The sequence below is a fragment of the Primulina huaijiensis genome, chromosome 17 (assembly GCF_012295235.1).
Source record: "Primulina huaijiensis isolate GDHJ02 chromosome 17, ASM1229523v2, whole genome shotgun sequence".
Lineage (NCBI taxonomy): Eukaryota > Viridiplantae > Streptophyta > Magnoliopsida > Lamiales > Gesneriaceae > Primulina > Primulina huaijiensis.
This window is the reverse complement of record NC_133322.1, coordinates 14,911,191-14,925,175: the sequence shown is the minus strand read 5'-3', so window position 1 is coordinate 14,925,175 and position 13,985 is coordinate 14,911,191. Positions and strand designations below refer to the sequence as shown.

The 13,985-nt window shown below is 35.4% G+C and overlaps 2 protein-coding genes across 4 annotated transcripts; one reads left to right on the top strand and one right to left on the bottom strand.

Moving 5' to 3' along the window:
* Window positions 1-230: 230 nt before the first annotated feature.
* Window positions 231-9,275, top strand: LOC140962718 (putative inactive cadmium/zinc-transporting ATPase HMA3). 3 transcript variants are annotated; one of them, XM_073421682.1, is made up of 10 exons: window positions 231-515; window positions 1,295-1,521; window positions 5,187-5,444; window positions 5,569-5,666; window positions 5,782-6,037; window positions 6,128-6,265; window positions 6,545-6,872; window positions 6,952-7,154; window positions 7,257-7,531; window positions 7,634-9,275. In XM_073421682.1, the coding sequence occupies exons 2-10, from the start codon at window positions 1,317-1,319 to the stop codon at window positions 9,059-9,061; spliced, it is 3,189 nt and encodes a 1,062-aa protein (XP_073277783.1). In that variant the 5' UTR covers window positions 231-515; window positions 1,295-1,316; the 3' UTR covers window positions 9,062-9,275. The 3 variants fall into 3 exon arrangements, with proteins under 3 accessions (XP_073277783.1, XP_073277782.1, XP_073277784.1); XM_073421681.1 differs by having other exon boundaries at window positions 7,248-7,531; XM_073421683.1 differs by having other exon boundaries at window positions 232-515; window positions 7,329-7,531.
* Window positions 9,276-12,496: 3,221 nt separating this feature from the next.
* On the bottom strand, window positions 12,497-13,694 carry LOC140962719 (uncharacterized). The gene has a single exon (XM_073421684.1). It carries the CDS (start codon window positions 13,591-13,593, stop codon window positions 12,637-12,639), a length of 957 nt encoding a protein of 318 aa, XP_073277785.1. The 5' UTR covers window positions 13,594-13,694; the 3' UTR covers window positions 12,497-12,636.
* Between the last annotated feature and the right edge of the window lie 291 nt (window positions 13,695-13,985).

Here is a 13,985-nt window from a genome sequence, read left to right as displayed (position 1 = left end):
AAGGAAAATTAAAAGGCACATATATCTAATAATCATTATATATAAAAACCCGTGTAATCAAGAAAAAGAAAAACTAATTGGCACATCTAAATCATCTACCATAAAGTGACAAAAAAAATAATTCTCCAACTAATTATTAAAGCTTTGAATTTTCCAAACCAATAAAAATAAAGCCAAAAACATTGCTTTTGGGACATAAAATCTCTATATATAGTAGCACAAATCTCATGCAACTCTCCGCAGGGACCAAAGAACAGAATATGAGCCAACTGATATACAAAAAAAATGCAAAGATAATGCATTTTACATGTGGATCCAACCATATTATTCTTAAATATTTATGCCAAACATCAATATCTTACACTAACAATATATAATCATATTGTATCCTCTCATCTCCGAATAACATTTCCTTAAATTTCTCTCTACTTTCTTTACATATATATATATATATAAAAAGCCTATTTCTTGCTTCATTTCTCGAATTTTTTCAAGCGAGTTTCATTCATCGAAAGGTTAGTTCAGTTTATCTTGCATAACTCTATTCATGAATGCGGCGTGTGTAACATCATATATATCCATGAGATGGATTCGGAAATTTCGAAACGAAAGGGGTTAGTTAGTATGTCTTTTAAATGTCAAAATTCTTGATTTCTTAAGAAAATCACGCATAAAATCTGAAGCCCGGCCCTTTTTTATTGATGATCATTGCAAATATCGTGATTCTTTTTTTCTCAAGAAAATCACGAATAAAATTTGAAGTTTTTTTTTTTCTTTCGAGTGACGATGACTGTATCTGCGCTAGTGTTATTGCCGTGTAGAACAGAGCTTGTTGGCATTTGCACATGAAGCAGTACTGGTTTAAGAAGAATATTAGAACCAGATGGTTTAAATGATATTTTGTGGACAAAATCCAATAATTCATTATTTCTGATATTATTATTCTTTTGAAAAGTGTGTAATTATGTGGTAATTATGGAATCTGTTACATTTAATATTTTGTAAATTTATCATGAACTGCCAGAAGTTGGGATTTAGATACTCTGATGGCTGAAAACACAGAACTTGGTGTTGGATGTACAATTTTTACACGAGATGATCAGTTGAAACTGATCATCTCGTTTCTTCTGATAATTTTTCAATTTTATCTGACACCAAGTGCTGTGTTTTCAGCTACGGCAGAAGATTCAAATCCAAAAATTTGAAAGTTGAATATTATACCTCATGAGTAGGAACATGCATGCATGTTTAATTAAATGTTTCTTGGATTTATTTTTATTTTTATTTTTTGCAGAAAAGTTGAAGAAGGATATATAATGATGGATACCAATAAAAAGAAAGTGGGGAAACAATTTCAAAAAAGCTATTTCGATGTGTTGGGGCTCTGCTGTACATCTGAGATTCCATTAATAGAAAGGATTCTAAACTCACTCAATGGAGTCAAAGATTTCTCAGTAATTGTCCCGACTAAAACCGTCATCGTCGTTCATGACTCTCTCCTCGTTTCGCAGTCGCAAATAGGTAACTATATTTGTTCTTATCGTCGTCGTCGCTTATTCGTTTATGTTATGTATAATTGTCTCTTTGCGATCTTAGTATTCTATGGTGTCATATTTCAGTTTTTATCTGTTATCTTTGTTTTGTTTTGTTTTTTTGGTCTTTTTCCGACTTGACGCTATAGTCGAAAAAAGAGAATAAAACAATCAAAATATATGATTAAGACTCAACTGTGACAACACAGAGAGAATCGAAATTACAGAGAGGCAAAGTAATTAAAGAACGAGATATAGTTTTGCCTACCTTTTAAAAATTATTAATAATTATGATAAATTCTACTTAGGTCTTGATGGAGATATTTAATTTTATAGTGCTATAAATTGAACTTAATTATATAATATCAAGCTACAACATTTTAATAATTTTGTGAATTGAATATATATAAAATAGCAACCATTATGTAATGTGCCGTTTGCGTGGATTCCATTAAAGCATGACATTGAAAGTGAATAAATTTAATTAATTTGGTGAATTTTCATCAAGTAGATGTATTTTAAGTGCTTTTGGTCATTTGAAAAATATAAGTTCGAAATCCTTTCTCGAGTTAAACCCTTCTACCGAAACAAAATTTATCCATCCAAATACGACCTAAATTGTTGTTAGGTGACGAAATGAGTCGAGAGTTACGACTGACATGATGTCAAGATGGTGCTAGGTTTATTCCAAACAAAGACAAAAATGTTAAAGGACATATGTTATTATTGAATAAAGACCTATTTTTTTTACTAATTAGATAACCAAAATCAAATTTCCACCAACTTAAAAAATGAAAATTACATATTCCCTTTTAATTTATTAAATAAAATAAAATAGTGGTATATGCATCCAGCAAGAAAAAGTTCAAGGAAAAGGGAAAAACCAGAGTTTGTGTTTTTCTCGCTGGATCACATGAATTGTGCGTACGTAAATTAGTTTCAGCTTTTTTCCTGGTGTTGTCCCAGCTGGTACATGGTGTGTGGGCTTATTTTGTATTGGAATATTGGACAAATAAATAAAGTTATCAATTATTGATAATAAAAATAATAATTTTTTTAATAATAAAACCCGTAAATACAGAGTAAACTTCGAGCTAATGCAGTAGTCTGCAAATTATCATTATTATTTACAAGAATTAGAAAGGTGGCTTAGGTAATAAAGATGACTTACGCTTTGAATTATTATGTTCTCCACTAGCAATTTTTAATATCACGACCAAGATAGAGGGGATCATACTTATATTTTAAAATTATTATTATTATTAGAATTTGGGTAAATCTAATAATGATGCGTGCAAGTATTGTTCTCGAGCAAATGGTTTATATATATATATATATATATATATATATATAATGGATAAATAAATTAAAATTGTCTTACCCAATATGTAGTGGCTGAGACAAAATGTAAAAACTAGTAAGAGACGTTGAAATTAATATTAAGCCCGCATAATAAAATATCTACGTATTAAATATGGTGTTCAGGCAAAACTGGAAAGAGAATTTGGTGTGACCGACCTTACCAAAACAATCACTAATGACCTCAAATATGATAATATAGTTTGGGAGGTTAACGAGTCGAGTTGAGCAGTATCAAACTCAATCTCGGCTTGTTTAAAATTTTAAGCTCACGAATAGCTCGAACTTTGCTCGTTAATAACTTGTTTAACGAGTCTTGCTCGAGTTCGGCTCGTTAAGCAGACTCGTTTTTTAGCATACCAAATATTCTCAGTCAAAAGTTTAACTAAGATATGAGAATTTAAGTGGAAGTCTTCTTATTTTATAGTATTCAATCACTTCCTTGATACTCAAATTTTGATGTAGGACAATGAAATTTATTATTGTACACTCAAGCCCAACAAACTAGCCAAGCCGAGCTCGAGCTCGAGAACAGGCTTGCAAACTTATGAGCGAAATATCCTTATGCTCGATCTTGTCTCGATAAAATTGTCGTGCTTGAAATCGGCTCAATGAGCTTAACGAACGATCTTGAAGGAGCTTTTTATTGAACAGAGCTCCAAATAACTTGCAAACGATTTGATTTGTTTACATCTCTAGTACATATACACACACTTACATATATATGTACGTACACACACATACATGCATACCAACGATTCATTTCTCTCTAACTATATTATGTCCCACTCTAACGAAATATTGAAAAATGATGGAATAAGCTCTTTAGTCAATCTTCGGATTGTACTCGATCTTGAACTTGAATATTAATTTTTTGTTGATATTCGACTCGATTAAGTTCTTCGTTTATATCCCTAGTTAACTGGGACGAAACTAACATAAGAAAAAAAAAAAGATGAAATAAATATTTCTACCCAAAGAACTCTTAACTATGAATCACACTGATAGATATTAACTTTCCCATATAACTTAGAATAAACAGTATTATAAACATATAATGTTGAGTTCGGATTGGAACATTTGGATTTGAGTTGATATTTAAAGGAAGAATTTAAAATGACTCTCAATTGTGGTGAATTTGAAAGTCACCCAAACGACTCAAAAAATAGAAAGTTGAGATTTGAAATATATTATCGTAGATTTTTTTTTTAGATAAACCAATAAATATATTATTATGAATTTGAAATTCATCCATCTATAAAAAATATAATAGATGTAGCATAACTGAAACAAAATTGTACCAATCAATACACAAAATACGTATTTTAGTTGTATGCTGATTTTCAAAAACTCTTAGACTGTTTATTTCGTGGGATGTGATTATACGTAGATAAATTATGTTGAGACTATTAAACAAATTTTATATGATGAGGAATAATGATTGATAAGCAATTGCTTTGATTGATCAATTTTCTGATTGAAATTATGATTAAATTACGAGTTACAATTTTGTCATTTGCTTATATGAAATAATATTATTTTTAGTTTGCATTTGTAAAATTGAGATTTTTATTTTTATTGAAGAATTTAAATTATTATTAATTTACATTTAAGTTATTTTAATTCACCAAAATTATTGGGTATAAATATATTCATTTATTAAAAATAAAAATTAATAAATCGAGTAAAAAAAATTGAGAAAATTGCTTTTTTAGTCCTGTAATTTTGTCGTTTTGCGATTTTAGTAATCTATTTTATCAAATTCCAGTTTTAATCATGCATTTTTCGATTTTTGGCAATTTTAAGAAGTGCTTATATGCGACTACACATAAGCGTTATATTGGTGTCACATCAGTGTAATGTTAGAAAACTGAAAAAATTACCCAAAAAATAAAGATAATAGACTTAAACAGAAATTTGGCAACGTAGAAGACCAACATTACAAAGAGAGACAAACATACATGATAAAAAACACAATTTTTTTTTAAAAAAAATATATGAATGAGGATAAAATCAAATGAAATATACTAAATAATATCTTAAATTATTTGATTTTCATTCATGTTTTATAAATTTTTTTTAAATGGGGTTTTCATATACTATTTTTTGGAAGTCAAATGGTAATGTAATTTTTAATTACTATTTTAAATAATAAGCTTATAACTTATTATTGATATTCAAAATATTCTTAATGATCAGTGTGACATATAGTGTATTGAGAACCTATTCATTATTGCTATTAGGTAACTCCTATGTAGTCTATATTTGTCTACTTTATTATTTGATTTGTAACAGTTAAGGCGTTGAATCAAGCAAGATTGGAGGCAAATGTGAAAGTGCATGGGACAAGTAATTACAAGAACAGATGGCCTAGCCCTTATTCCATCGGTAGTGGTGCATTGCTTTTGCTTTCACTCCTACAATTTTTGTATGGTCCCCTCAAATGGTTAGCCATTGGTGCCATTGCTGTTGGGATCATACCCATTTTCTTGAAGTCTGTTGCTTCGGTTCGGAACGCTACGCTTGACATCAACATCCTCGTTCTGATAGCGGGTATGTTACAGAATCGTTTACTCGATATGTTACCTAAAATTAAACCATGAATTTGAAGTTGAGAGTGGTACTGGAATTACTTCATATATATTGAGACCTCACTAACAAGTTCTGCATATTCCAGTTTCAGGATCAATTGCTCTTCATGATTACTGGGAAGCTGCCACAATTGTATTCCTGTTCACGATAGCCGAATGGCTCGAATCCAGGGCCAGCCACAAGGTATGTAAGTAGATCACCACACCAGCTCTTCTCATGATAAACTACCCTTTTTATCAAAAGTTTATATGTAGCACATCGGATGAGATGCAATGTCAGATTTGTTACAACCTTATAGGCCACTTCCATCATGTCATCCTTAGCAAACGTCGTCCCTCAGCGAGCCATCCTAGCCGAAACTGGTGATGAAATCAATGCAGATCAAGTCAAATTAAACACTATTCTTGGTGTGAAGACCGGTGACACAATACCTATAGACGGGGTCGTTGTGGAAGGAAACTGCGAAGTAGAGGAAAAAAATTTGACAGGTGAATCTTTTCCTGTGGTTAAGCAGAAAGACTCCAAAGTTTGGGCTGGCACAATCAATATTAATGGTGATAATATATATCATTTGATCTTGTATTGATGTCTAGTTTGCGATATATGTGATCATGAAATTTACACGTTTTGGGGGATGTTTGTAGGCTATATTAGTGTTAAAACAACTGCTGTAGCAGAGGATTGTGTACTGGCAAAAATGGCAAAGCTTGTTGAAGAAGCTCAGAACAACAAATCCAGAACACAGAGATATATCGACAAGTGTGCAAAGTATTATACACCAGGTAAAATCAACCTTTCTTTCAATTTTTTCGCTGTCCTTAATTTGTAGGATCAAGCGTCCACTACTGCATCAATACTATCTCATGTTAATGATTTCATTTTAAATGTTTTAAAATGTACAATAGAACAAACACACGTTCCAATATTTTTGCCATATAAAGGAGTCTCTCAACAAGTTTCAATAACTTTGCCACATAGGGGAGTCTCTTGGGATTGTCGTGTCAACGATTGATACAAGAAAATGAAGTTTACTCAACTTTTTTTTGTTAAATTTCTTGCAGCGATAGTGGTTATATCTGCGTCTTTGGCTTTAGTTCCCTTGGCATTCCGAGTCCACAACAAGAGAGACTGGTATCATTTAGCTCTGGTGGTCTTAGTGAGTGGATGCCCTTGTGCACTTCTTCTGTCCACACCCGTAGCCATGTTTTGTGCACTTTCGAAAGCTGCAACACTAGGAGTTCTGATTAAAGGGGCGGGGTATCTCGAAACATTGGCTCGGATAAAGATCATGGCTTTTGACAAAACTGGGACGATAACTCGGGGAGAGTTTTTGGTGGCAGATGTGAGATCATTGCATGATGACATTACCTTGAACACTTTGTTATATTGGTAGTTATTCTTTAGTCAAATTGTATCGCTTTTGCATTCAAATAACAAAATCATGATTGTCTTCCTGTAAACAATACAGGATGTCCAGCATTGAGAGCAAATCAAGTCATCCAATGGCAGCTGCTCTGATAGATTTTGCTAGAGAATATGGCATTGAGCCGACGCCTGATAAAGTGTCGAGATTTCAGAATTTTCCAGGAGAAGGGATTTGTGGAAGAATTGATGATGTTGAACTATACGTGGGAAACTCAAAACTTGCTTCAAGAGCAGGGTGTACTGCTGGTAGAATAACTCCACCTCTTCAATCTTTGGTTACCCAAAATATCTTTTTGACAGAGCAACTTAAGATTTATAAATTTTAAACAAAATTCACAGATTGTGCAGGGCGATTGCCCTTCTTATCCCAACTGGATCATCTTTTCTTGATCTTTGCTTGCACTTTTTCTCAAAATCCAGTTCCCAAATTAGAAGGTTACGACGTTGAAGGAAAGTCCATCGGCTATGTTTTCTTGGGGTCATCTCCGGCTGGTGTTTTCTGTCTCTCAGATATGTGCCGAACCGGTGCAAAGGAAGCAATCAACGATATCAAGTCATTAGGCATCAAAACTGTGATGTTAACTGGAGATAGTCATGCAGCTGCCAAGCATGCACAAGCTCAGGTAAGATCGATAATCAGTTGTACCAAATATGCTTTCATTTTCAAGATTTAAATTATTTATCACAGGAAATAGAACAAGCTCATAAAGTTTTTTTCCCATCAGCTAGGGGGTGCTTTAGATGCCATTCATGCCGAACTCCTACCAGAAGACAAATCAAGAATCGTAACCAAATTGCAAAAAGAAGGTCCAACTGCCATGATTGGCGATGGCGTAAATGATGCTCCTGCATTAGCCACAGCAGATATTGGCATCTCCATGGGAGTCTCAGGCTCAGCACTTGCAACAGAAACAGGAGGCATTGTTCTTATGTCAAACGACATCCAAAGAATACCGAAAGCTGTACGATTAGCCAAGAAAGTGAGAACAAAAATCATTGAGAATGTGATAATATCGATTTCAACTAAGGCTGCCATTGTAGGACTGGCTATAGCAGGCCATCCACTCGTCTGGGCTGCGGTGCTTACTGATGTTGGAACGTGTTTGTTGGTGATCTTTAACAGCATGCTGCTACTTCGAGGAACACCTACACGAGGGAATAAATGGAGTCGATCAAATGCTCACGAGCACAAACACAGACACAAGTGCCATGCTACAGACAGTTCATCTCATACTCATGATTCTTGTTGTTCTGATATCGAATCTCAGAAGAAACGTGAGCTTCAATCGTGCTCATCCAAGAAGTGTGCCTCCAAATGTGGTTCAGGTAATACAAGTTCAGCACCTTCTGGGAGTAAGAAATGCTCGATTTCTGCTAAAGAGGATGGTTGCAATTCACATCGCCCTCCGCAAAATGAGGCCAAAGCTAAAGATCATCAATGCTGCACCAAAGTTTCTCAAGATTTGCCAAGGCAGAAAGCACACAAGCATGGTTTTTCTGAAAATGCGGTATCTTGTAAGAGTAAAAAATACCCGGATTCCTCCAAAGAGCATGGTTGCGATGCACGTTGCCACCCACATTACGAGGTCACAATTACCAATCATCACTGTTGTAGCAAAGACACTCTAGATTTGAAATCACAGAGCGTACAGACTCATGTTCGTTCAGATAATTCAGCATCTTGTTGGAGTACAAATTGCTCGATTTCAGCCAACGAGCATAGTTGCAATGCACTTCACGGTCCACACAATGAAACCAAAGCTGTCAATCATCAATGCTGTGGCAAAGTTGATCAGGATTTGGGATCACAGATCGCACACCATCATATACTTGGTTGTTCTGAAAATGAAGAATCTTGTAAGAGTAAGAAATGTCCGATTCCGGTCAATGAGCATAGCTGCAGTTCAGACTTCCACGTGCCAATGGTTATCGATCATCAATGCTGTGGCGAAGCCGCTCATGAATGTTTTGAAAATGCAAGCTGCATCAAGAAAAACGATCACGTAAAATCAGCTCATCCGCACAAGGGATGCCATGAGACGCATAAATGTGAGCAGGACAATCAGAATCCGCCCATATCACACAAGCAAGAGACATCTCACGACTGTCGCGAAAAGAACGAAAAGTTCTGTGCTCATACGTCAATAAACTAGGAAACTAGCCATCCCGGATGCGAAAACATCGCTTCTGAATCTGGTAGACATCTAAGTTCTACGTTAAATATGTTAGAATGCAAGGCTCTGAAGGCTTGTATGGCGTCAAACAGGACCAATCCAAATGGAGGCTTATCAGAAATTGTAAACGAGTGAAATAACTAAGTGTAAAATTGGTAATGGATAACTTCTTCCAAGAAATAATGCCTTAGAAGATATGCATAAATTTAAGGGAAAATAACGTAAAACCCAAACAAAAATATATCCCTACAGAATGTCAAAATTCGACTATTTTTCTCTCTAATGCAATGTTCATTTTATAATAAATGCTTGTTGAATATTAATTGTTCCAGAGTCCTTCACTTTCTTGCATTGAAGAACTGAAAAACTCTGATGTTGAGCTTGGACAGATGTATTTGATTTGGAGATACGTATATGATTTGAGAAAGAATTCGATGGACTAGTGTATTTGAAATCCATCGTGATACAATTGAAATCACATAATTTTTCATGCAGTGGATTTGAAATTCACTTCAATTTTATCCATCTAACAGACCTATCAAGTCCATCCATTTAAACATAACCTAAGTGAATCAATGATTGATCAACGAAAAGATTCTTTGTGATGGAAATATCACATACAAGAATATAGCTGACAAATATGTGAAGGAAAGAAGCAACACAATGATTTTACGTGGTTCGATCCATTAACAAGATCTACATCCACGTGAGTTTCCGCTAGAATAGAGTTTGATTACGATGCAATCAAAATACATGCTCACTAAAGAATTCGCTCTTGATTTTTCTATACACTAGTTTACAAAATCACGCTCGAATTCCTCTTTGTTTAAGAGCTATTTCTATCATATGGTTCGGGACGTTCTCTTCTTGTGTGCAGTATGTGTAACACCTTAGATTCGACGGCTGTCCCAATTGTACCAAGACGAGTCTTTCTAGCCTGCTTATGCCCTCACTCACACGCACGCAGACAACTTCCCAAAGGAACACCAATCACAGAATTGTCCCAAGTCAAGCACGCTTAACTTTCGAGTTCTTATTTGATGAACTCCTGAAAAGAAGATACACCTTCTATGAAATCTTTTAAACACTCCTCAACTGTAGAGTCCCATACCTGAACAGTTTTGGAATCCTACTAATTCTGATGTTGGATCGGTTCATTTATGTTCCCTTCGCCTAGAAGCCTTCCAGTAGCCACTCATTGTCTGTGCAACCTCATGGCATTGGCGATCAACCCTCAAACTCTTTGGCCCCGGCCGTCACATGCCCACCAGCTTTTTCTTAGTTCGTCCCCGAACCACACCGTACTAAGAGAGGTCGGCTCTGATACCAACTGTAACGCCATAGATTCGAAGATTGTCTCCAATGTATGAAGACGAGTCTTTCTAGAGTGTTTATGTCCTCACTTACACGCACCCTAGGAAACTTCTCAGGGAGTCACCTATCCCAGAATTAGCCCAAGTCAAGAACGCTTAACTTTGGAGTTCTTATTTGATGAACTCCCGAAAAGAAGAAGCTCGTCACATAAAAACCTCCTGAGAAGTTTCCTATATTGCATGTGAGTGATGAAAACTAATGTCTTTTCACACAACTTGCTATCAAATTAATATTCCTTCAAAGATATAAAACCAGGACTAATATGAATATGAAACTGAGATTACGAATTGATTCGGGTCCATGTTGACATCGCATAGAATTAGCTAAACCATCACAGCTTCCTACTTATCCAGCTTCTTAATTATCCTTCAGTCATGCAACTGGGACTTTCCAACCAATATTGCATAACTATAAATGCAAGAGATCAATATATTTTGTAAGAAAAAAAATTTTATGCATGTGCGTTAGTCATGGATTAGTGTTTAGCCAAATTTCACGATGCAATACATACTACCCTTTTCTCATATAGCAGTCTTGTCAAGAGATCGATAAGCTAACCTTGACAGACAGAGAACAAATTCATTGAAGTATCAGTAAGTTCTTAATTTGAAAGCACGATCACTCGTCTCATGCACTAGAGTCAGGATACTCCTCACGAAGTTGAAGACCAATGGAACATTGACTTGACACAAAGCCTACAATATTAAAGGATGAAAAATTATAATTCAAGCAAAACTTCAAAATGAGCTGTCGAATCCATTTGTCCCCTTCAAAATCTAATTTTTCATGAATACTCGTGATCAACACGAAAAAAGATGGCACCCATATTAACAAGTTCCTGCACTTCAATGACAGAATAACATGGGAAAGCAATCTATTCACTTTTATGGGAATAAACACCTGCATTACAGGAAATAAATGACATCATTAATTATCTAAACGAAAAAGGTAACATGCATCTGTCAAATAAAAAGATAAGGCGTAAAAAAACACACTGCATTGCTTGGAACAAATGAAAGAACTTAATTGTAGTACTTCCTTAATATTATCAATCAATAGGCACGAGAGACGCCATGGATCTTCCAATGCATGTATTCAGTCTTCTTCCAATGCATAGTCTGACTTGTAAGAACATTGCAAGAGTTTTTTTTTGACTATTCGGTAAATATATGTAATTACCATTGTCTTCCAGTGCATGTATTTAGTCATTTTCTCATTTTTCAAAGCAAAAAACAGATAATTAGGAAACATTTTTTAAGCAATAGGCGCTTGGAGATATCCAAGGGAAAAAAATCTGGATAACGTAAATCAAAGAAATCCTATTTTCTTCCACATTGTATGAAAGTTAAAATAAAATATAGTTCCTTTCTAAGCAATTATGTAAATAAAATATAGTTCCTTTCTAAGCAATTATGTAATATAAAAGAACCATAAATCAAGAATATAGCACATAACATACCAATTCTCTGTAACAGTTTAGAGTCGACCAAATCAGATATCTCATATCTCCGTTCTCAACATAGAATGCTACAGTTAACTCGAGTATTCAAAGAACAAAAGGAACAAATTGAGAGAGTATATTTCAGAAGATACCCAAAGTTAAAATGTATTATACAGCAAGTAAGAAATTTAGACTTACCGAAACAATAAAGACACGTCCAAGACATAAAGTTAACAATAAATTACAGTGAAATACAGTTGGGGGTACACACCCAAAAGCATTAGGAAATGGGAATTTCTGCTTCGCACTCCTATAATCAGATACAACCACAAAAAAGTTGATATCTTGCAAGCAATTGAATCATTAATTGTGATGTCAAATAACTTGATGCAAATCTCAACCATTCGGCGAGAAACCATGCGAACCAAATCATGCCATTTGACCATTAGCTCTATCTTAAATCAAAACATAACCAATTCTATCCTGAGATGACAAAAGCATTCGACTTTATGCATATAAAATAATTTTACAAAGCTGAAATTAAAGAAAACCTGAGGCAACAATTTTTAGCATATATCAGTTATCACAATGAGCCACAATGAGGAAAACTATTAATTTTATAGCAAGACAAAACATGTTACAAGCACAAGGCATAGTTCATCTTTCCACGAAAAACAAAACCTCAAAATTAAAGAGATGAATCCTAATTCATTTTTGAAACCGGAAACCCGAAACACCTTCACTCCTGAGTAATGTAGCTACCTTTCCGGCCTTCGAAACCGGGCCTCATCAGCTTCTTCTCACGCTTGGAAATCTTCCGCGTCTTCTTTTCCTTGATCCTCCCCTCGATATTATCCTTCCTCTTTTGCTGCCTGTGCTCCTTCACCTTATCCTGTGCCTCCAACCTCTCCTTCCACTTCTCGGAGCTTTTTTCCTTCTTCCTCTTCTCCCTTTTGATACTCTCCTTGATCAGCCTCGAATTATCGTGCACCTTTACCCCCATTGCCCTACTTGTGGCGGCCATCCAAGATTCCCGATCGGCAACTCCCGATTTTTCCCTCTTCACCTCTTGCAATCTCTGTGCTCTCTCCAATTCCTTCACCTTCGAAAGCTTCCCTTTCTTCTTTTTCCTCCTATTTTTCAACTCCTCGTCATCCCCCAATCTCACTTTACCGTATTCAATAATTTCTTCCCCATCTTCCGATTCCACCACCTTCCCAGCAACTCCTCCGGCAGACTCGTCTCCCCTCTTCCGCTTCTTCCCATCATTCTTCACATTCCTATTATCAATTTTCTTATCATCACTCGAGGCCCCACGGTTACCTCGCATCACTTCAATCTTTCTTCGTAACTTCTGCCGCAGTTCCTCGTATGTAACTGATTGATTCTGCTGACCTGCATCCAAATCCTCTTCTACATTCACCAAACTATCCTGATTTGGGGCAGAAGACGAAGCTTTACTTTCTGGGTCGAAGCGCTGGCGCCGGGCGAGCTTCATATTTTGTTTGGATTGATGCTTCAACGACGCCTTGGCTGCTTTAGAAAGGCCCTGGTACCATGGCTTCGAGTCTTCATCCTTTGCCTGGTAGAATTTTGCAGGAATCAGTTCTATAAGGTGATCGAAGAACTCTGTGTGTGAATGTACAAGAGACTCCATATCATCTATGGTCTTGAAAACGGTTGCCTTTTTCTTCATAGTCGCTTGAACGACTGGTTTGGCGGCGGTGTAAGGGGGCGGCGGCGTTCTCTTCGTTCACTGTCCGAGTGGGGAGCAGTCGGGGTTACGAAATTATAGAGGAAATTGAAATCTGGGCTTCTCTTATTTGGGCTTTAGAATGTATTATGGGCTTCTCTTATTTGGGCTTCTTTTAAGTTTTTCCCCAAGAAATTGTATTTTAATAATATATGGATTTCCCAGTCATGTAATTATGTTGATTTGTTTAGTATAAAATTTTATTTAGTTTATTCTTTTACATGATTGTGTTCTTGTATGGTTCTTGCATATGCATTTAGTCACATCTTGAATCGATTTATAACAAATGGTGTCGAATGTGGGATTCGAGTTCACCATTAATTCACAATCGAGAA